The sequence below is a fragment of the Antechinus flavipes genome, chromosome X (assembly GCF_016432865.1).
Source record: "Antechinus flavipes isolate AdamAnt ecotype Samford, QLD, Australia chromosome X, AdamAnt_v2, whole genome shotgun sequence".
In the NCBI taxonomy this organism is placed as follows: domain Eukaryota; kingdom Metazoa; phylum Chordata; class Mammalia; order Dasyuromorphia; family Dasyuridae; genus Antechinus; species Antechinus flavipes.
Genome location: NC_067404.1, coordinates 19665275 through 19689092, shown reverse-complemented (window position 1 = coordinate 19689092; position 23818 = coordinate 19665275). Strand labels below are relative to the sequence as shown.

The following is a 23818-nucleotide window of genomic DNA, read 5'->3' as shown; positions in this document are numbered from 1 at the left end:
CGGCTCTCCATCTCCCTGACCTTGAACTCACTTAGCCTTCTCTATTACCATGAGACAGGCTAATTTACTTGCTACCCATGACAATATAAGCCTGCCTTACCTTAACTCTGCCCTACTTACTGCTACCTGGATAATCCTAGACTCGACCAAATGCTGGAATATTCAGCTGATTCTTATGCTAATGTGCCCAGTTCTTCTATCTTTCCTGACATAAAAGTGTCTGTCCTGTTCTGCCTACAACTCCCTGCCAGTAGATCTCAAATCAAACATGGAGTCTGTCTTTCTTAGCCCAAGGCGCAGAGGATGCCTGGAAGGGCAGCAGAAGAAAGCCATTTTATGGGGTCCGTTGATACTATATAGCACATTGAAGAGATACCTTCACAATCACTTTCAACTAAGATATTCTAGAAATCCAATTTACTTTTCATCTCCTTCCTGAGCACTTCTTTTCAATTTTGCTTTCCTGGCTAAGGTTCGTGTGTTGAAACAACGTATCTCTTCCATGCTGTCCAGTTCCTTCCACAAACCCCCTAGAAGTAGAAGGGAATCCCCCTGAATTTGTGGGATCACCTCTGTCCATCTCTATAGTAGCTGTGTGATAAAATGAGCATTTCGATTCAGACTTGGTTACAGAAATGAATGGGATCAACATTTAGCTGCTGAAGTACTCCCAGAGGCACTCACCTGAGTTTCTGCTGCTGGAGTCTGTGGTCCATAGACCATTCCCACGGAATTGACAACAGTCAATAAAGCAGAGAAGAGTCAAGGCCTGGCATTTCCAAGAAGCTCCAATCTTCCTGTAACCTCCCTAGAGAAGCAGCAAGGGAGAAGTGGAAGACGGCGTCCCTTCTGGCCTGTGGCCTGATTCGCTGAATTGACAATGAAGCAATGCTCTTCTCACCGGCTCCACCGGTGGCCAGATGAGACCAGATGTCTATGTGCATTGAAGCAAAAGGGGAGTCCTTGGTGGGTCAAATACGGGTGTTCACCAAAATCACTAGGCTGTGGTTAGGGATGTGGCATTCATATCTCCCACTGGTCTCCCTCCTCAGCCACCACCAGTTCAAAGAATCTTAGAGCAAGAAGGAAGCATAGAGTCACAGAGTTAGAGCTAAAAATCATTTCACCTTTCTAAGCCTTTTTCCTCATCCATAAATTGGAGATGCTAATGACACATTCCTTTCATATTGGGGAATCACTGAAGCGCTACAGAAATGGAAGTTATTCTCATAAAAAAAAATTCCCTTTGGGCTCTATCAACTCCTAGAGTCAGGAAGCTCTGGGTTCCAGTTGTGCCTTACTAGTTGTGTGACTCTGGATAAATCACTTCAGTTTTCTCAGACTCAAATGTCCTCATATGTAAAAATGAAAGGGCAGACTCAATGGCCTCTAAGGTTTCTCCTAGCTGGAAATCGATGCTATTTGGCTACCCTAGATGACTCTCTTGCTCTCATACTGGGAAATAAAGAAAGGACTTTTGTACCAGGGAAAGATTATTGATCATAAGTTGACTGCCATGTTTTAATTCCCTTCCTGAGGAGACAGGGGGCATGAGCACATTTCTCTGGAGCTAACCAGAATGAACAGAGTTCTCATCAGATGAGTCAGGCTCAGCCTTGGGTTGTAGTGATACAGAACTAGATAAACTGACTTATAAACTTGAAAAAGTCAAACTTTCTGCCACATCCCATATGTAATGGCAAAGGGTTCCTCCCAAGGCCATGCTGAAGCTCACTGAGAAAATTATTACCTAATGCAGGGAAAATGCGGCAAATTTTATAAACAGAGCTGCACCCCACATAGGTTTTAAAAACTGTCCCCCGTGTGTCCATCAAAGATTTTAACACTACCTTGACTCATATCCCACCCAATTTATCATGAAATCAATCCCTTTGAGCTGTAGGGGGTGATCATTTGAGATGTCACCAAACCTATGCCTTTATACAAAATTGTTAAGGAACAGTCTTCGTTGAGCCCTATGGTATATATTGCATGCCCCAGAAGGCTGCTTACCTTGCCTGCCCCTAGTTGTGGTACTACTGCCAAAACAAGAAAGATTGAAACTATACATGAATAAATAGAGGCTGAACTGGGTCTGGGTAAGAAGCTGAAGTGACCATCTGAGCATCTCCATAGCAGGAGATGAGCATGGAGACTGAAGGAAGCAGGGATGTATGAGATGCACATGCAGGCCTGCAGGAATGCACATAGCAGGACATATCCGGAATGGGAACCCACTGAGACAAGACCATTATTGGCAGACTCTATTTATATATTTGGAGGAAAATAGGCCCTTTCACAAAGTCTCCAAATGCGCCATTCTTTCTGGGCTCAATTTTCGCTGGATTTCTATCAAGACAACATTTAGAAATTAGCACTTGAGTGTTTTTGTTTATTAGGGAAATGATGAGTAGGGAAATGTGATTTATTCTGTCTGAATTGGGGAGGGGGAGCATGAAACCTTTCTCTCCATTGTGTGGTTGATGAGTTTGGAAAGGCCACAGATTTCCTGGACTGAAAATACTTTTATTATTTGGTAATGAAATAATGAGGTTCTGCTTGACAGAATGTCTCTCATCACCGGCTCTCAAAATGCTTTAGAAAAAGACAGGCTTTGCTATTTCATTTCAGAAATGGGGTTGTTGAGACCAGATCTACCCAGACATAATTATCCAAATAATTCAGACATCCAAACCTGCTTTTGCCTAAATTCCTCATTTAATTGAAGGAGCAGGATTGTGTCAAAGGAATAGATACTTGTGAAGGATTTAGAGAAACATAGGAAGATGTATATGAACTGAAATACAATGAAATGAGCAGAATGACATGATCATTCGCAAAACCTAAAGGCAAACACTGAAAAGGCTTCAAAAGTCTGACCAATGTAGTGATCAACTGTGGCACTGGGTACTAAGAAGCTAAACTGGCCTGCCAAAGGTAATCCAGAAAGATGGCGGTAGTAGTGAGAAGGGATTTGCCCTCTTGGTGCCCAGCTCACTGCTGTCTTTCCCTCAATGTTATGTGCATCTGTTTCTCACAGTCTGTCCATCATATTGGGATAGTTCCCTTTTAAAAGATGCCCAGGGCTGACAGACAGCCCCGGTAGCACCTAAGGGTAAATAACTAGAAGAGGGAGAGCTATGGTGAGTCCGGAGAAGGAAAGGGAGCCCTGGGCCCCAGAGTAAGTCAGCCATTCCCAGATATGTTCAAGGTGGTCACCGTGGCCTTAGAAAATGAATACAGGTAGACCACCAGAAGCAGCCAGAGCACCAGCTACTTGATACTCTGAGAACTCTGGGAAGACCCAAAATGCTTGACAGTGATGAGGACCCAGCTAACAATGGGGCTGTTCTATTTATCCCATCACCACAAGATTTCTTCCATGTCACTTCTGGGTGTTTGTGCTTTGACAGCTCACCGCAGCTTACTCCCTAGGTTCCTGAGGGGAGTCATGTCCCTCCAGACCAATGGCTAAGGCTTCATTAGTACCTCTCCAGTCCTCCCTATTATTACTAGCAGCTTCTCCCTTTCTAGGATAAGTGCCCAGCTGCCCTCTTTTGTCTAATAGCCTGGGCAAGTAAGCTGGCTGCTACTTAGATCAGTCCAGGAGACGCCAAGGAATTTGTTGTCACTCCCACTGGTGCCAAGAGGAATGCCTTTTTCCTCTCATAGATCTCGGGCACCCAGGGCCTTTTTCTCAGCCCCCACCAAATTCTCCCGATAAGGTGCCAAACATAAGCTCCCTCTTCTAAGAGGACAATGACTCCCCGCTTCCAAAGCACCATGAGCGGTCACCATCTCTTTGGATCCTCACACCTACCAGCTGTTGCAGACTTGCTAAGTGCTTTAGGAGACTAGGAAACCTGAAAGTCAAACCCTAAGGGCTTTGATTAAACCATAGAGGTTTTTCTTATGCTGTTCCTCTTCTCCCATCTCCCACCCTCCAAAGAGATGAACACCATCTAAGTTGACAAGCGAACATATTTTTCTCCCTGCTCGCACAGCAGTAGTCGATCTGTATTATCACTGGCAGGAGCATGGATGATAGTCAGCTACCAAATTCTAGAAGGAGGAAGCAGCCAAGTCACTAAAGGAATGAAAAGGCCATCCGTTCAAATACAAGCAGAAGGGTTCCGGTGCTAACCAACTCCAACCCCCTCCCCCCCCCCCACATCCATCTAGCACTTCCCAGCTTCCCAGATCATAAAGCACTTTCTTCACAATAAGCAAGGAATGTGACTTTCATTTTAATCCAATCTTCCATCTGTTTGGAACTCATATGTATCTACTTGTCTACAGCTTGTCTCCTTCTTTAGAATTTAAGCTCCTTGAGGGTAGGGCCAGTTTCACCTTAGCACCATGCCAAGCATACAGTTAATAGACATTGTCTATTATTATTACTATTAAGACATTGAAGGCATTAGTAAGCCAATCAAAAAGCAGTTAATAGACATTAACTGCTTTTTGATTGGCTTACTAATGCCTTCAATTTACAGCAGAAGAAAGAGAGGTCCAGAGTACCTTGTGAATATTTGTATCTATTCTCTTTTCTATTTACTCTTTGTTTACACTTAGATAAAAGTCTTCCTTACTTCCAGTATTAGAATACAAAGAATGAAAGAAAGCAACCCAGTTTTCAAGGACTATTGAAAACTGGGTTGCTTTCATTCTTTGTATTCTTATTCATAATGCCTACCATAGTGCATACACTAGGTGCTTAATATATGCTTGCTTGATTGCTCAGGAATATACAGTAGTATCTTTTTTTCTGAGGCAATTAGGGTTAAGTCACTTGCCCAGGGTCACACAACTAGGAAGTGTTAAGTGTCTGAGATCACATTTGAACTCAGGTCCTCCTGACTTCAGAGCTGGTACTCTATCCACTGCACCACCTAGCGGCCTCTATACAGTAGTATATGGACAAGCCCAGAATCAAATTCAAGTCTGGGACAAGCATTATTATTATTTCTATCTTATAGATGGGGAAACCGAGGATCGTGGGGATAAGATGATGGTGGAGGCACCACAAATAAGTTAGATACAGAATTAAGATGAGAATCAGGGGCTTGGGACTGCCAAGCCTTGTCCGCTTTGATTTCAGCTTTCTCAGCTCCAATTTCCCCATATGTAAAAATGAAGGGGCACACTCAATGGCCTCTAAGGTCTCTTCTAGCTGGAAATCGATGCTATTGGGCTCCTCTGAATGACTCTCTTGCTCTCATGCTACCCAAAGTTAGGGGAAGCTGGGAAGATCTTAGAACATCAGAGATAAAAGGGCCTACAGGCATCATTGACTTCAGCAGCAGCACCCAGCACACATGGGGACACTGGTGCCAGATCACACAACAGGTTACTGAGAGGGTTAGGACTGGCCCCTGACTCTCACCCCATGATATTTTCCACTCCCCTACTGGTCCTCCCATGTCACTTCCATTATTCCTCCCTCGCCCCCAACCAAAACTCAACTAATTCCCAAGAGATGCTCCCTAGAAATGAATCACTCCCTTCCTACGGGCTGTGAGATCAATACTGCAGGTATCCAGATCGACACCAGACACTTGCAATTTCCATTTTCTCTTTCATCTTACCTAGCGTGACAAGATAAGTGGGAGGGAGAAGAAATGCCATCAAGTTGAGAAGGTATGGAAAAAGGCATAAGAACAGTGACAGAACATGAGTGCACATGGGACCTGGGCTCATGCACAATCATGCAGGGGGCGGATGGGAGGGGGAGGGGGCAGAAAAGGGAAGAGGAGAAGTTTGAAAGAACAAAGGAGAGACCCAGATTGGCAGAAGGAGGTGGGGGAGGACTAGCACATAGAAACAAACACAACTGTAAGATCTGAGTGCACAGAGCCCCTTGGTATATGCTCTCAACAGCAATCTGAGGGATCTACTCCAAGGGTTGTTATCTCCCTTCTACAAATGGAGAAGCAGAAATTTCAATGTTAAGTGACTTTGCCAAGATCACACAGTTAGGACACTTTGGAGGTTGCATTCAAATCTGAGTCTAGAGTTCCTCATGTATAAGAAATTTCCACTATCTCTTCCAAAGAGTTGTTCTAAGCAAGAGCTTTGTAGACATCATAGTCCTCTAGAAATGTAAGCTCAGAATATTATTATTTATCAGGTGACTCTGGAAAATGGAGCCAGCTCTCTGATCGACTTCCATGTCCTTCTCCTACGATGGAGATACTCTAAATAGGCACTCCAGCTTCCTGCCTGGACCCAATTCCTTCTATATTTATTCATGTATAATTTTAATCTGTATAATTTTGGAAGCAGTACCAGAACTAGGGACAAGCAAGGTAGGCAGCCACCTCGGACACACAATATATGAGGGCACAACAGGAACTACTTCTTCATATAACTTTGCATCAATGCATCAGACCTCCATGGGGGGAGGGATAGGGGCACAACAATATTCCCAATCACCCTCAAGCCCTGGGAGATCTCAGTGCTCCAATGGACCCTGGCATGACTTTGGTGGTAGTTAGAGTCTTTAGAGTCTTTCTAGCCTTACCTCAGTGCCATTGAAACTGGCTGGAGTGACCTTCATTCTTCACTCATTACCCAGGCTTCAAGAAGGGAGTACAGTGTTCAGGATGAGCCCTCCTCCCTGAAACAAAACATCCCAAAGATCTCTAAGCCAGGGTGCTATCTCTTTAAGATTTCCAAAAGTGATCCTCATTTCTGTCACTCCTGGTGATGCCATTTTAAATGGCACTGTAGGGGAATATTGGCTGGCTGGCTGACAGGCTGGCAAGGATCTGTCTCAGTGACGATACAGCACACCTAGTCCCTAAGAAGCACTAATGACACCACTTCTCTGCTCACATTAACACATAATTAATTCACCATTTCATTTTCAGCTTCTGGCTTCTTTTTTTCCCCTCCACTTGGATCATTTTGCTCAGTCCTCCCAAAGGGCGCTGAGTGAGTTGGAGCACTGGCTAGCTCTACTAGATGGGGCAGAGGGATGATTTAAGAAGAGGAAGTAAAGAGGGGGATGGTCTGGGAGAGTGGGCAGAAAAGGGGGGGTGTCTTTGAATCTTTATCTGTTTCCTCCATTTTCCATCACAAAGACCACTGAGAAGGGCTAGGTTCTCTCCAGGGTCCTGAAAATCATCCCCAGCCCAACTTTTCCAGTTAACTTCCGGAACTCTAGAATTTCTCAGTTCTGGGTTGTGCTCAGCTAAGGAAACAGGAGCTACAATGCTTTTCTTATTTCTTGATTGTATTAATTACTTTCCAATTATGATCGCTCTATATGTTGCATCACCAAGGCATGAGTTGTGTTCCCAGGGACAGACCGCAGCACACTTGCAGCTGAGCTGGCACTAAGTCCCATGTTATTTTAACTGCTTCCCATGACAAGCAGTGCTCCTTTTTGGGAGATATCTAGATAGGGTGAGGGGAGGAGTGGGCATAGAGCATGGCCAACTGCCAGGAGAAGGGAAGGACTGAACCAGTGACCTCGGTCCCACTGGCAGAGCAATCTTCCATTCAGGGTTAGGGGCCACAAGCGAAATGTCCATATAAGCATGTCCCAGCAGGGAAAAATGGATTTACATGTATTTGAGAGCAGAAAGGGGAACAATGAGGTTAAATTTGGTGGTTCTTGAGGCCCTAAGTCCAGAGGTGATATCCATCCCTCCAGTGACCCATACTATGAAAGAGAGGACTCTATCTTCCCTTTAGCCATTTTAGCAGTGATAGCTTCTTCATAAAGACTTGAAAGACTAATAATAAGAGGTTCTTTATAGAAAAGAGTCTTAGATTCAGTTCCTGGCTCTCATTTGCTATCTGTGTGACCATTATAAAGTACTTTCCCTTCTCTGGGTCTATAAATAGAGAGGATTAAAAATGGTCTCTCAGACCCCTCTTAAACTCATATTATGGAATTCTAGGGCTCAACACATTGTGGGCATGACTGAGATGGGATGTGGATGAAAGATTCCATAGAAGGAAGTAGCCCCTCTGGAGGGATGAGAATGACACTCTAGATGGGACTACTGCCACCCTACCTTTTCCTCTTATCTTTTAATTCAAGTCTGGCATCTAACCCTCCCTTAGAATTCTCTCAGGCTTTTTAATTCCCCAATTGTCAGGGTAACTTTCATATTTTATCTCCCTTGATCACAATATCCTGTTGGAAAATATCAGAGCTCCAAGGACTTCAGAAATGACCTAGACTGATCCTTTCATTTCAGAGATAAGGAATGGAAACTGAAAGTATAAATGATTGGAGTTTAATTTTTTTAAGCATTCATGAAGCACCTACTATATGCTAGTTGCTAAAGCTACGAAAACAAAAATGAAATAGACTAATCATTCTGCAAGCAGGAGGGACAACATGAGCTAATACAGTCACAGATTTAGAGCTAGAAGGAAACTTTGAAAGTCATCTAGTCCAAATGCCCTCATTTTGTAAATAAAAAATTGAGACCCAGAGATCTTCTGTGCCCAAGATCATACTGGTAGTAATGACAGTCAACCCAGATTCCCTGATTTCTCTTTTCCTCTAAAACACTAGGCAGAAAAGGAAATATAAAATGTATTTCAGGGGGTCAGGAAGCATTTTCAGAGGCAGGGATATATCAAAAGACATGGCAATGCTCAAGCTGAACCTTCAAGAAAACTCCAGATTCAAAGAGATTCTAAAAGATGGGATTGCATTTCAGACAAGAGCATGGAAGTAGGAAGCAGGATGTTGCATTAAGGAACAGGGAAACATCTGAGAAGTGATATAGTTGGTACTTGTATCCATCCAAGTCCGTGTATCCTGACACACAAAGATGGGGATTCTTGGTCCCCATTTTCTAGAGCAGGAACCCAGATAGATTGTGTGTCTCATTTCTAAGCACATCTGAGCTCTCTTCTGCCCCAGTCCTCTGCCTATTCCACTTCACCACGTTAATCAGGAAACTTTCTTCTTTATATCGGGGACTCAGTAACTACCCGTGTTTGCCATTCTAACCCATCCCTCTATGTCACAGGAAACCCTGTCACCGTGGGCATGAGCATCCACATCTCCAGCATTGACCAGATTTCGGAAGTCAACATGGTGAGTCCATGACAAAAGACACTTTGGCCAAGCCCTACATAATGTCCATTTTTCTGGGGGAGGGGGAAGGAGATCTGATTATGTTTGAAAACCAATTCACCAGGAAAGCAAAATTTCTGTCTGTTCCTAATCAACAAAATTTGGTTGTGTGAAGCCATTGGCTGGGTGCTTTCCTGAGGTGGAGCCTTCCGCAGGCTAGGGACCATTATGAAAGTGTGGGAGTCAGGGTGGTGGCTGAAAAGAGTGGGCAAAGTCTGATTCCTAAGTCCCACTATGCATTGGAAGATCTCGTTCCTATAAAGAGAATGGAGGGTCACCTTCCTGTTCAAAAACACTGCAGAGGAAAGTGAGCTGTGTAAAGAAACACCTCTGGTGGGGAAGGGGACAGCACTTACAATTGAGCTCCAGCCTTCTGTAAAAGATTTCCTTTTTCTGAATCAACTGTAAGGGTATCTCACCTTTCTCTTCATGGCTATTGGCTCCTTCCTGACCTCTGGGCTCCCTAAAGGCTCCCAGGTCTGCTAACCATGGCAAAAACTAAGTTCTTTCACCATAAGGAGCAACCGGGTTGAAGCAAAGCACAGCTTTCCTAAGAAATGACCAGGGAAAGAAATTCTAGTGAAAAACAGAGGGCAAGTTCACTTGGTCAAGTAAAAGCCTCTCTCACTCTGATTCCCTACCTGACTTTTCTGAATATGTCCCTGCCCCCTCCCAAAGAAATAAGGGAGAGAGAAAAGAGAGGCTAGAGTGAGTCACTTCCAAAATCCTGTTGGGCTTAAGATCTTACAAGATCTCCTCTCCTCTTCCTCTTAAGCTATGCCAAAGCAGACTCTAAGGTGAGCCTTTGGCAGGGGGGAATAGGACCAAGAAAACAGGAAGAAAACATGGTGAGAGGCAGTACAGTATAGTGGATAGGACACTGGGCTTGAAGTCAGGAAAACCTGGGATAAATTCTACCTCCAACACTTACTAGATGTGGGAGCCTGGGCAAATGTCTTTACTTCTCAGCCTCAGTCTTACCATCTGTAAAAATACAGAGTTAACACCGAATTGTCTCTAATGTTTTCTCAAGCTCCAAAATTATGTTCCTCTAAAACCTCCCACCAGGGAGAAGTCATTTCTTTACACAGCTACCTTTTGGGTTGGATATCTCTGGGCCAACATGAATTGGCCAGGCACCCACCAGACTCACCAGTCTGGAGTCCTTGGGTTGATGGCCACACTTTGGCCAGATGGGGTGGGGGGAGAAAGAGGGCTGTCTCCACTGGGAGACACTCAAGAGGAGGAACAGGCTGGGATGGAGGTTGGGGATGAGAATAGGGGGAACTGTATCTAATAATTATTACATGGGATGGGAAATATTGAAAAGGTCTGCTTGGTGCCATGTTTCTGAGCACCAATTAAAGAAAACTAGGCAAGATGGAAAAAGAAAGGTAGGTGCTTCCTTTGGACCTTGCCTGCAACCGTATGCCAGGAGAATGGAAAATAAACACCGGCCCACCATGCGCTCCTTGAAGAAAGGTTTGTCAAGGTAGAAGTATTAGTGCATGCTATTGGTGACTGAAAATGGTACTAACAATGGATTATTGCTACTGGTAGCTTGAGGCCTGCCCTCAATCCAAGCTCATGGCCACAAGGGAGAGGAAGGTACTATTTCTCAGTGGGGTGGGTGGGGTGGGTGGAAGAAATAGGAAGAGGCCAGAGAATAAAGCAATGAAAAGTGCCTAAGCAGAGCTGGCTTTCCATGGAAATAGTTTAGCATCTCTCGGTACCCAGCAAAATCTTACAGTCTCCTTTCAGATCACAGCTGAATCCAGCTGGTATGGTCTCCAAATTGTGGGGATGATTAGCGTTATCCAGACTCACCCAACGGGATGAGAGAGCCTTAATAAAGGATGATCACTCCTTTCCTTCCCTCACAATTCTCTTCGGAACTTCAGTTTTTTCACCTAAAAAGCGAAGGAGTTAGTGTAATGGATACGGCACGTAATTTGGAGTGGAGAGAAACCTAAGTTCAAACCCCACTTTGGATACTTCACTGCACTGAGCCTCAACTTCATGATCTCTAAAATGGGAATAACAATAACCTACAACATATCTCCCTTACAGAGTTGTTTTAAAAGCAAATTAGATAATGTCTGCAAAACACCTTGCAAACCTTTAAAATGTTGTATAAGTAGTGGATAATGGAAGCAGATCTGTGTTTTATACCCTGGTGGATTTGGGGTGCTAAATTGAACAATAGATACAATTAGAGGGAAATGATGTAACAGGTGCACATGGCACAAATTTGTGTAGAGAATTCCAAGAGCTACAGGCCATTTGGGGCTGGCCTTATCAGAAAAAACATCCTGAAGCAGATGGTACCTCAGGTGGATCTTGAAGGATGGGAGGATTGGAGTAGGGAAAAAGAAAGAAGAACCAGTATTTCAAACAGTCAAAGGTACAGTGGAATTAAGGTGTCGAGATAGAAATGAGTGTTGTGTGTTGTTTTGGAATGACCAGAACTGCAGTGAAGAGATCAGTCCAGAAGGAATTTGTTTTTCATGGAAATGAGCAGCGAAAGATACGGTATGTCGGACCAGATTGTGGAGGACCTTGAATGTCAAGTAAGCGTAGACCTTATACTGGAGATGATAGGGAAGCATTTACAAGTAATTGTGAGGAGGAAAACATTTTAGAAAGGATAATTTGGCAGTGGTGTAAATAATGGCTTGAAAGATGAAGAAGATTAGTAGCGGGATAAACCAAAGCAGTTTGTCATCAGAGTAGACAGCAGACCATCTGGACAGAAAGAAGATATAAGGGAGTTCAGGAAACAGATCACAAGTCTAATATAGTGGCATGATATAGTCGTGATGTAAGCATTTCAGCGATTGATAAAATGCAGAGCAGCTAATAATTTCTTCACTTAGAGACAATTAGATTTCAAATGGAATTTGTTCTTGTTGGTCCTTCTAGCCTTGAAGAATGAAACTATCTTTAACCAGAGTAGAACTGATTACTGGGGTTGAAAGGAAAGGAAATCTGCGTATATTCTAATTTTAGATTTTAGAATCTAGATTTTAGAAGAGGAAATCCCAAGGTGTTCAGAGGAAGGATAAGGAGTGTCCTATGAACTAAAATTTTTCAGGCGAGATAAGCACAAGAAGGATGGGAAACTATTAAGTATAGAATCCTGAAGACACAAAAGGGACACAGACCTGAAAAGGAAGGAAGAACAGGAATCATATGAAAAGACTGGTGTGGCTGCACAGGGAACTTACCAAACAACCTCTATTTTTAAAGCCACGTGTAGAAGATGGGAGCAAGGATAGAAAACAGAGGATGGCTCCAAGAGCATGGTATCATCACGCGAGAATAGTGTCAGGATGAGCTGAGGCTGGTGAGGAAAGCTTAGGGAGCAAACAGACATGAAATACCTACAGAGTAAATACCAGGGAATTTTTATGAGGCGATTAGGAAAGCCCTTCCATAGATAGTGGGTCTCGAGCTGTGGTATGAACAAAGTTATGGATTCCACTAAACAGAGGTGAATAGGGAGGGTATGCCAAGCATGGGGGACTGCCTGTGCAAAGGATGGAGAGAGGAAGGGAAACAGGAGATAGAATCTTCCAGTGAACAGCAAGAAAGCCAGAATATACAAGTAATATGAGGTCAGTCTGTAAAGATAGCTTGGAGGGCTTTAAATGCCAAACAGAAAAGCTTGTCTTTTGTCCATGAGAAAATATGAAGCCCCTGAAGCTTCTTGAGCAGGCAAGGGACATGATCAGACCTGTGCTTCAGAAATAGCAATTTAGCAACAAGGCAGAGGATAAATGGAAGAAGAAATCTGAGTTAGAAAACTAACTAGACATCTACATGAGGAATAGCATTAAATTTGGAGTCAGAAGTCCTAGACTTATTATTTGCTGCCTCAAACCTAACCAAGTCACCTAATTAACCTGGGCCTCACTTTCCCCATTTTATAGAATGAGATCTTTTCTTCCAGCTCTAGATCTGTTATAGTCCTATGAGCTATCCAGTAGGTTATTGACAATGTGGACATTAAGCTTGAGTGACAGGTTGGGAATGGACACAGGTTTAAGAGTTATTTTCAAAGAGATGGCAAGAGGTTGCTAAGTGGAAGAATATGGCCAAAAGGTGGAAGAGAAGGGACTATCCCCACTGGAACTAGACAACAGATAGTAGATCTTCCACCAGAGGACAGAACAATTTTCTATGGAACAAGCATGACCCTATGCTTCACAGAACAATAAAAGGAGAATTCAAAGATGTAAGGAATGCTCTTAGCAGTCTCAGGAAGAAGAAATGGGTAGTTATGGCTAAATCCTCTCTGCTGAGGGCAGAAAGGAGACCATCTGTGGCCACGTGGGAGGTGTGCTGCCTTCCTGGGATGCAGAGCCAAGATGAGCCGGAGAAGCGGCCAAGTCTCCAGCCTACTTCTGCTGATTCACATGGGGGAGAATGATACCACCAGAAGAAACCTGGGATGGATCTCTAGGGAAGTTCACAGTAAGAAACTGAAGGGTTTGGGGGAGGTGGGGACACACACACACACACACACACACACGTGATGTTTTCATCACTTTTTTCTATTTGAAAGGTATGTATTACTTTAAAAGAGAAGAGAGGAGATGGAAAGCCAACAGGTAGCCAAGTAGATGCTATCTAAGAATAAGATTTGATTTCCTGATCATGACTCAAGATATCAGAATGATGGGCAAAGAATGGAGCACAACGTATGGGAATTGGGATGAATGTATTTGGCAGAAGACTTGCTGTCCTGATCAAGAGGGCATTGAGATAAAATCGAAGGAGGAAGGGAAAATGTGCTCAGATAAAACTGCAAAGCCAGATGCTTCCAAAGTTAACCATGCTATCATCAAAAACAGCAAGCTTGAAGGCGGTATCCTGTCATTCTCAACATCAGGGGAGGGAGTCTTCTGCCTTATGATTTCAGGTACCTTCCTGATCATTTTTTCTCAGGAAGAGGAGTAAGCAATAAAGGCAGTGGTACTCTGTATCTAGTTCTGAGCAACAAGGAAGGAGTGGTTGGTGAAATGGGAACTTTGAAAGAAACTGAAAAAAGTCATCTTTGAGTCCATGGAAGTTAATGAAGCAAATCAAGAGGAACGTCAGTCACTAAAAAAGAAAATTCCATCGATATAATGAAGACACACTTGGTTCTCTATCCTTTCAGAATATTTCTTGCAACTATCAGTTCTTCCTTTACACTTGCGCTAGAAAGTGTGCTCTTCCATGTGCCTGTGCAGAATCAAGGGCAATTGATCTAAGTAAGATTCTGCTGATCTTAGTCACAAAAGCAGTAGATTAGAAAGAAGTAGGAGTTAATCTAGTCCATCCCCCTGCCTCCAGGCATGTTAACCCTTGCTTTTCGCCCTCTCACATTCTGTCTTGGGTTATAGTTATGTCTTCCAAAGAGACAAAGATTTCCAAGACAGAAGACAGAGATTCTACCTTCTTCATCCTCCTGGACCCCTAGCCTAGTCTACCTCAGGGATAAGTGCTCAGAAGAGTTTTGTTGATTCAATGAATGAATGTCCTGAGGAAAAGAGTGAAGACCAGTGAAAGTTACAGAGGAGCAGGTATTGTCTGGAAAAACCTTCCTGGTCATTCAAGCTTTCCCAAAATGGAATGGACTGCCTTGAAAGGTGGCAGTTTTTCCCTCTCCTAGTCTTCAAGTGAAAGTTTGTTGAAGATGTTATGGAAGGGATTCCTGAACAAATGCAGGTTGAATGAGAAAGTCTCAGAGGTCCTGTCCAGCTCTGAGATACTGTAATGCTTCATAGATGCGTTCTTTGGTGGCCCATTTCAGCTCTTTCTTCCTTTTGCCTAGCCTCTATCCTGCTCGTTCCAATGGAAGCCCAGCTCCTCTTTGGTGTCTGTCCCCAGTAGAGAAAGCCTGTGTTCCTGCATGGCAATGAAGCTCATGTCCATTGGCCTTCCCCTCCAAGAGGTAGGAGGGACAATGGCTGTTCTGATGTTGTAGTCTGTCTCATCGAAAAGCAAAGTCCTTTGGTCACATAGCTAAGAAAACGAATTGATAGCGGTGGAAAAGTAACTACATCCTCTGGTTCACCTTCTCTCTCAACCCAGAGAGCAAGAAGATAGTAATGGCAAGATTAATTCAGGTATCTATTGCACTATAAGGTCTGTAGAATGCTTCCCTCATAATAATTCCATGAAACAGTTGGAAGCGTTACTGTCCCCCATCTTACATTCGAGGAAACTGAGACTCAGAGGTGATGGGACTAACCCTATGATTACACAGTCAATAAGTATCTGTTAGGATTTGTACCCAGGTCTCCTGATTCCAGATCCAATATACATTTTACCACAGGACACTGACTTAAGGATCCAAGGAGAAAGGAAGGATGGTAGGTATCTTGGAGAGCCATTGGAAGAGTAGGAAACCTCTAGAACAGGGTATCTTAACCATTTTATAGACGTTTGATGACATCTATGGACTCCTCAGAATAATGTTGTTTAATACATAATATAAAACATAGTATGATAAAGAAAACTGATTCTAGGAAATACAGTTATCAAAATATTTTTTTTCAAAACAGGTTTACAGATCCCAGACTAAGAATCTCTAATCTCAATAGTACATGCTTGACAAATGCTTGTTGAATGACTGATTAGATAATGTTCTAAGCCCCGTGCTAGGTGCAAGGATAGCAAAGATAAAAATGAATCCCTAACCTTAAGAAACTTTCATTCTATTTATACATTTAAGTATATATCAGCATATACCATATATAAGCATATACTAGGTAAATATTCATTTTACAGGGAAGGCATTAGCAACCTGGTGGGGGGGAGAAATTAAGCTAAGCTTTGTGTAAGAAGTAAGCAGGAGTAATGACAAGTAGAGGGCACTCCTCCCTCATCTCGTCCTGTTCCATATTTGCTTCCCCTCCTTTAGTGCAAGCTGGAGACAGTGATCTGAGACAGTAACAGGTGAGCAGAGATGTGGGGCCACATCTCTGGGGCCCAGGTTTATCCAAAGAGATAAGTTTTCAGAAAAATAAAGCCGGGCACTTTGATAGAATCCTGTAATTCTGGGCAGCTGGACATACTATTCTGTGAAGAATAACACAAACGCGAAGGAAGCCAACATTTTGGTAACAGATAACCCTCCAGTGTAGCATTTGGCATGCTAGCAAATACAGGAGGTGCTCGACTAACGAAGGACCCTGGGCTCAGATGTCACAGCCAACGGCCAGAGAGAACTCGTACTCAAAACTTACCACATTTTATATGGTTTTAAAATGCCAAACCTAATTTTGCATGAATCTGTGAAGCTAATCACGCCATTGTATGGACAATCCTCCATACTGTATGGCTCTCAAACTTTCTCTTAAGTACAGAGTTCCAATTTTCTCCTTGTAGATGGCAGAAGTGATGGGAGATTGGTTAGCCTGTCCCCCACAAGAAGAGGTAGCCAGAGACAGTATTCGCTAGAGATAAAAGATCAGCTGCTCTTTACCTTTGACTTTTTACCGTTTGCACACTAGCTCAGCTTCTGGCCTTCAGAGAGAATGGCTGTGTAGGATCAGAAGCAAATATTCTCTGGTTCTGCCCTTCAACCTAGAGAGTGATGGATTGGTGGCAAGGAAGATAAGTAAATGTCTGTAACAGAGGTCAGAGAGAGGCAGCCAAGTTGTAGTACAAAGAACTCTGATTTTAGAGACTGGAGAGCCTCAGTACTGGGCCTGTGTCACTAACTCCCGGTGGGACTCAGGTTCATTAATTTCACTCATTTACTCCTTCAACAAGCATCTTACTAAGCATTTACAAATTGCTAGGAGCCAGCATTACAAAAAATGAAACCATCCCTGCCCTCAAGGAAATTTCCTTCTAATGAAGGAGACTACATGCAGAGATAAATAAATATAAAGTAGATATGGATACAAAATAAATAGGAAGTTCTACTGTAGGCTCTGGAAGGGCTTAGTGAGCAGCAACCTGAAGGCCCGGCTTTGGTTTTCTGTGGTGTTGGGAATGGTGAACCATGCCACAGCAGAGCTGTGCTCCCAAATAATAGCTCCTTTGGTTGGATGTCCACAAATAACTTCTAGTGCAGCTGATGGCAGAAAGATTCAATGGCCAGTCCCAGCCCTTTGGCATCTCAGTTCAAGGGTAAATGTTCATTTATTCCATCCAGCAGTCCCGAAATATGGAGTAAGGTCAGTTGACTGTCATTAGAGAAGGAAAGATTTCTACCATTTGTGGGAGAGAGAAGTTGCCAAGGACAGGGTCCTTGTCCATGGCCAGTCATGAATTCCACCAAAGTAGAACCTGAGTCTGAGGAGTTATAGGGTCTTGGATCTAAGCCCTTTTGTAAACAGAAAAGCTTGACTCCCTGAAGCCCACTCCTCCAGGCGACCTCAGCTTGTTGCTCCTCTCTGCTATCTCTGCAGAACAGAGGTAGAGGAAGAATGTGATGATTCCCACTCTTCCCTGTTGGTTTAGGTGACACCAATTTCAAGCCAGTTTTTCCAAGGCAATGTGATGTAGTAGAAAGAGCCATGAGGTTCGAACAACCTCCTACCCTAAACATTCCCCTCCCCTCTGCCCCCCAAATCATGAATGACTACACCTCCCAGCAGGCTACATGTCCCTTAGCACTTTGACAGCCTCCCGTGGAAGAGCCCTCTAAACTTCCCCATCCTGTACAACATGCACAAATACTTCACTCTTCATAGGAAGGAAGGAAGGAAAAAGAGAGAAAAAAGTAAAGAAAGGAAGAAAAATAAAGGGAGGGAAGACTAAAGAAAGAGAAAAGGGAGGAAGAAAGAAAGAAAGAATAAACTATGAGCTCTGGGAGCCAGGGGACCTGGATTCTAGTCTTGCCCTGCCATTTGCGGCTATGTGACCTCACGGATTCTCTTCCCCATTCTGTAAAGTAGGGTGAGGGCGGGGGAGGCTGGTAACCTAAATAACTCTTTCCATCCTTTCCATCCTAAACATTTTGTGGTTGCATCCTTCATGATTGTTGGCTACTGACCATAATTATGTCTGGTTTTGTTTTTCCAATCTAATTACTTTGGAAATCACCTCAGCTCCTTGAGGAGTTGAAGCAAAGCGGTGGCCCCTTACCAACTGTCATTTGTACTGCCCAGATAGGAATAAGGAAAGGGTATTAGCTGATTGGTGGGAGCCTGGAAAATCAGGAGCAAACTAGTCCCAGTACATTTCTGGCTAGGTAATTAAAGGGAAGAGACATCTCTTATTTTTAAAAATCTATCACATAATCTGAGAGTTTGAAGGGACCTCAGAGGCCATTTAGTTCAAGCCATATCCAAACAGGAATCCCTGGTACAAAGTCCAGAACAGGTGGTCCTCCAGTCTGAAGCCTTCCAGTGAAGGGGAGTCCACTGACTCCCAAAACGGGTCATTGTGGAGCTGCTAGGGGTCATTGCAGTGGATAGAGCACTGGCTCAGGAAGCCCTAACTTCAACTCTAGCCTCAGACACATCCTAACTACCCCAATTGTTGTGAACGCATTCTACCTTTAGACAGCTCTCATAGTTAAGAAGTGGTTTCTTATACTGAGCAGAAATCTGTACATTTTCTACCCACCCTTCCTAGTTCTTCCCCCCCAAGGGCCCAGATAGTCCTTTCAAAACAAGAAGAGATATTTGAAATTCTGCCCTAAGTTTCTTCTTCTCCAGGTTAAACAATTCAGCTCCTTCAGTTGATTTTTGTAGGACATAATTTCCAATCCTCTCACCACTACCTCATTGCCCTTCTCTGGATACCTCCAGTGTGTTAATGTCTTTCTTAAAGTGGGGTATCCAGATAGAATAGAATATCCCAGGTGTGATCATCTGCATAGTTCTACACAGTGTGCCTCTTTTGATGAAGCCTGCATTTGCTTTCGCTTTCAGTGACTGAAAACCCCCTGATCGTTTTTTCAGACAAATTGCTGTCTAGCCACAACTCCCTCTTTTTTACTTGTTGATTTTTTGACCCCAAAGTGTAACACTTTACATCTATGAGTCCCCATTAAATTTTATTTTATTAGTTTTGATCTTGTCTATCATTTGTCTAGTTTTTTTTTTTAATCCTGACTCTCATACAGCATGTTATCTAACCCTCCTATCTTCGTGTCATCTGCAAATTCAATAAGCTTGTCATCTAAGCCTTGATCCAAATCATTAATAAAAATGCTAAATAGCATAAGGTCAAGCCTGAATCACAGGAAAAACTCCAATAATATTCTCCTTCCAAGTTGAAATTGAACCATAAATAACTACTCTTCTGATCCTGCCTTTCAGTCAATTGTAAATCCACCTAATTTTATTATTGTTTAGCCCACATCTCTCCATCTTTGCTCCGTGTAGGCACTTGGGCCATCTGTAAAGATGCAACTTTGTTCCTCCCATGAAAAATCCCTTGAATTATATCTTTCCCTTCCTTCTGAAGGCCACTTAAATCTTACATCCTCCCAGAAAACCCTCATCAGCCATGGCAAATTCATAAATTTCTTCTTTCCCCATCAAGTAAAGATGTCTTTATTTATGTCTGTTTCATCTCTTATAAATATTCTGAGTCACACCTGAAAACTGGCCCAAATGTGGATAGGCAATCAATTGCCCTGGGGCCATTCTCACCTTATAGGACTTTTACCTTTGACTTTCATTCGTTCTTCCAAGAAACATTTGTTAGGCAGCCAACCATGCACAGCGCAGATAAAAGATGAAGGACATTCTTTTCCAATGAAATCTGGTTCTGCTGGCTATCTAAATCTCTCTAATTTATCAGTGCCTGAATGGCTCACAAATTTCTTCTAGTAGGTTTTTTTGTTGTTGTTTGCTATGCTTATCCCAAGGAAAGAGAACTCTACTTCTACATCTCAATTATTTTTTTCAAACCTGCCCACATCTCAATGGGTTGAAAATGGTTCTTAATGTTTCTCAGCATATGAGGCAGGTGAGTGGCCTCTCAGCCCCAACTAGAAACAGCTTGGTTCTTCATGTAGGTAGTAACATGTACTAAGATGCATGTGTTTGTGATGACTACAGATATACCTCTTTTGGTTCTTCCACTGGACCATGAGTTCTTAACCTTTGAGGGGTATCCTGATGAAGTACATTGGTTATCTATGCCTAAGTGGGTACAGAAAGTGATTTAGGGCTCTCCAGAGTAATCCACTGGAGAAGACTTAGGAAATATGAGAATGAGCCCCACAGATGAAGATAAAGATTGACTAGTGTGAACAATGTAATCTGTATAGCCCTGGAGAATATAGTACTGAGAGAAACACATTGCCTTAGGATAACCAGGACTAAAGCCCACCAAGAGCAACGTGTGTGTAATCAAGCATAATTGTCAGGTATAATTGGACCTCATTTTCTTTTGTCCGGCAATTAAAGGGGCTCAACCCATGATTTCCTTACTATGAGAAACTACCCTTCACCAATCTGCTCTCCCTCCTCAGGATTTTCTCTAGATAATCACTGTCTTTCCTAAACTGCCTGTCCCAGAACTGAACTTAGCATTGCAGATCTGATCTGACTAGGGTACAGTGGGACTCTCCTCTCCCAACTCCTAAATACTATACCTATCTTCCTGGAGCCTACGTCTTCATTAGTATTTTTGTCAGTGATTTCCCACTGTTTACTCACACTGAGCTTACAATTCATTAAAACCCCCAATTTTCAGATGAGTGGCTGGCTATTGAGGCAAACCTCTCCCATTTTACACGTGTGAAGTTGCTTTCTTTTACCCAAGTATAAGACTATAAAGTTTCATTTATTCCCATTGAATGTCCTTTGATTAGATTCGGTTCAGTATTGTAACCTGTCCAGATCTTTTTGAGTCTGAATCGGTTATAAAAAATGTAAACGAATCCTACTAGCTTTGTGTCATTTGCAAATATGATAAGCACATCCTCTATGCCTCTATACAAATCATCGATAAAAATATTAAATAACACAAGACCAAACATAAATCCCTTGAGCAACCTAATGTCAGAATCCTCCAGTCTGAAGCCTTCCAGTGAAGGGGAGTCCACTGTCTCCCAAAACGGGTCATTGTGGAGCTGCTAGGGGTCATTGCAGTGGATAGAGCACTGGCTCAGGAAGTGACATTGAGCCATTAATGACTATTTCTTGTATCTAAGCATTCGGTCCTTAATGTGACTCTTCTCTAGTTCATGTTATGGAAGTTCTTTCTAAATGAGAAATTGGCTCTTGAAATTTTACATCAATCATGTGAGTTTCTCTTGTATGAACCCAACAAGTTCAGGGTTCTAGACCTATATGAGAAAGCAAGTCCTGGATTGTAGAAGCAGAAAACCTTGAGATGTGATCTAAATCTTCCAAAGAGCTCTCCTCTTCCATCTTGCTGTTGATGAAATAGCAACAGCCCAAAGTTCAGTATTCCTATTCGACTTGGTTTGACTAACTACCTCTCCCTGAGTTCTGGGTTAACTCTTAGCCCTCAAATGGGTTTCACAGAACCTCTTCCAAAGCATCCAAAGGATGTCATTGACCTCCAACATCCCAATATCACTCTCTTTTCTTCTTTCTAATCATTTGCCTTAAATATTTATCCTTCTATATCATGCCTCCCCTTCTTGTCCATCAGCCCGAAAATGTTGATGCCTAGAGAGAAACCTCATGCTAGTCTTTATCAACAACATAGGAACTCTTGCCATTTTTTGCTTGAACTCCATCTCATCAGGAAACATTTGGGGGAGTTCTCCCTTCATGCTTTCTAACCTGGAGGACACAAATCACCCAAACCCAGAGTTCTCACTGGCATTTTCCCTCCTAAAGATGCCAGCTATGCTTAAGGCTTCTGGTGGGTGTCTCTAGTGACTGTCATATCTTCTGTAGCAGTACTCCTACAGGGCCCGATGCTTTGATTCAGTGACTCTTGAAAAGTCCCAGTCTTTTTTACAGAAGTATCTATTAATCATAGGGTAAGAGAATGCAGACAGAAAAAAGTCAGCCTTCCTCCTGATAATTCCAAAAGACAGGGATGTCGTCTCCTGGTTTTCTCAGGGTAGGCTTTTCTTCCCATGTGGGGTTAGACTGGACAAAATTAACAGAGGCATTTTTCACCAGTTTCCATTCCAAAAGCTTCTTTCCATGATGAGGCACAGATATTGGCTTCGCTCATCACAAAGAGAGAGAGGAAAGATATGCAGGAGAAGGGAAATATAGAAGGTTGTATTCTTCTAATCACAAAATCTCAGAACTGGGTGAAACACTGTCATCCTGCCTATCACATTCATTTGGCCAATAACAACAGCAATAGCTGATGAGAGGATTGAGAGATGACCCATGTGTAAAAGTGAAAGACTTCAATCAGATGCTTTCAGAGATCCCTCCCAGCTCTAGGATTCCATGGTTCTGAGAAAGATCTGTCACTCAGACCTCTGTTTTCTGCATCTCATCTATAGTCAAGTCAATTGAGATGGATGAATGTGTCAATCATCTTTTTTAGATTAGTTCAAGGTTCTCAGGACTTGATTGTGGAACAAACAGAAAATCTTGAGATCCTCAAAAATGCTCTCCTCTTCAGTCCTGCTGTTGATGAAATAGCAATAGCCCAAAGTTCAGTATTCCTATTCAACCTGGTTTGACTATCTGAAATTCAGTAGTATTCCTATTCAACCTGGTTTGACTATCTGAAATTCAGTAAAAAGAGTTGTTGTCAGTTACCAAAAGGCTAAGTTATTTTTAAAAACTGTTTCTGGATTTTGACAACAATGTAATCAGTCCCCAACCATTAACAACAGAATGGCCAGTTGACAGCTTTGAAGGAACTGCCAAGATCATGCAGAAGGACTCCAAAATCATAACCTAGACACTCTACTTCTCCCAAGTCCCAAGACCTTTTGGCTGTATGAGGAGGTAGAAAGAACTAGGTGTAGAATCAAGGGAACCTCAGGTCAGATCTTGGTTCTGCCCTTACAACCCATGAGACCTAACTTGTTTTACTTCCCTGAGTTTTTGGCAATTGCTCTGAGAGAATCATATAAATAGATTGCTATCCTTCTTAATGGAAGCAGAACCCTCACGAATAATGTTCTTAATGTATCCATGCTATTAATGTGTTGACAGTGTGTACAGAGCATTATCCCAGGCACCGGGCATAGAAAGATGCTACAGAGACCAATTAAGACTCAATAGAAAGAAAAATTTACTAACAACTAGAGCGCTCCCAAAGTGGAATGGACTGTCTCATTGTTGAGGAGATACCTGTTATGGTATTGACTAACTATCCCCTTAAGACCCTTCTAAGTGATGTGCTGTGAATCTGTGAAGCTAGACATAATCCTTCCCTCAAAGAGCCTAGAGTGAGGAAAGGAAGATGTGGACACACAAACACACACACATACACACACACACACACACACACACACACACACACTTACTTAAAGAGTTCCTCATTCAACATCATTTCACAATTAGATTGATAATCCACTGTAGTCAATCCCCACCCAAAAGTTGGGTCCCTGTTTCCTTATTCCTCCCTTAATATAATCACTTGCTCTCCTTACCTACTGGGGTTATTGGGAGGTAAGTGTTTTGTGCATCCGAAAGGTATAGAAATGTGAGATATTGAGTAGCATGTTAAATACTTGATAGAGTTTGTCTTAGCAGTAAGCAACAGCCCTATTACAACAAAGAGGTATTGAGTTAATAGTTTCACCTAGTTGCTTCTGTAAGACAAAGGGAAAGAGAACCCAAAAAATCAATTAAG

At 42.7% G+C, this 23818-nt stretch overlaps 1 protein-coding gene across 1 annotated transcript in view; it reads left to right on the top strand.

The window, feature by feature from the left end:
* The window catches only part of GABRQ (gamma-aminobutyric acid type A receptor subunit theta), an 83118-nt gene that overhangs the window by 31928 nt on the left and 27372 nt on the right, over positions 1-23818 (top strand). The window contains exons 3-4 of the mRNA XM_051969339.1: positions 9000-9067; positions 14928-15047. Of these exons, the coding sequence (XP_051825299.1) occupies positions 9000-9067; positions 14928-15047 (188 nt within the window). The remainder of the gene's footprint in view (positions 1-8999; positions 9068-14927; positions 15048-23818) is intronic.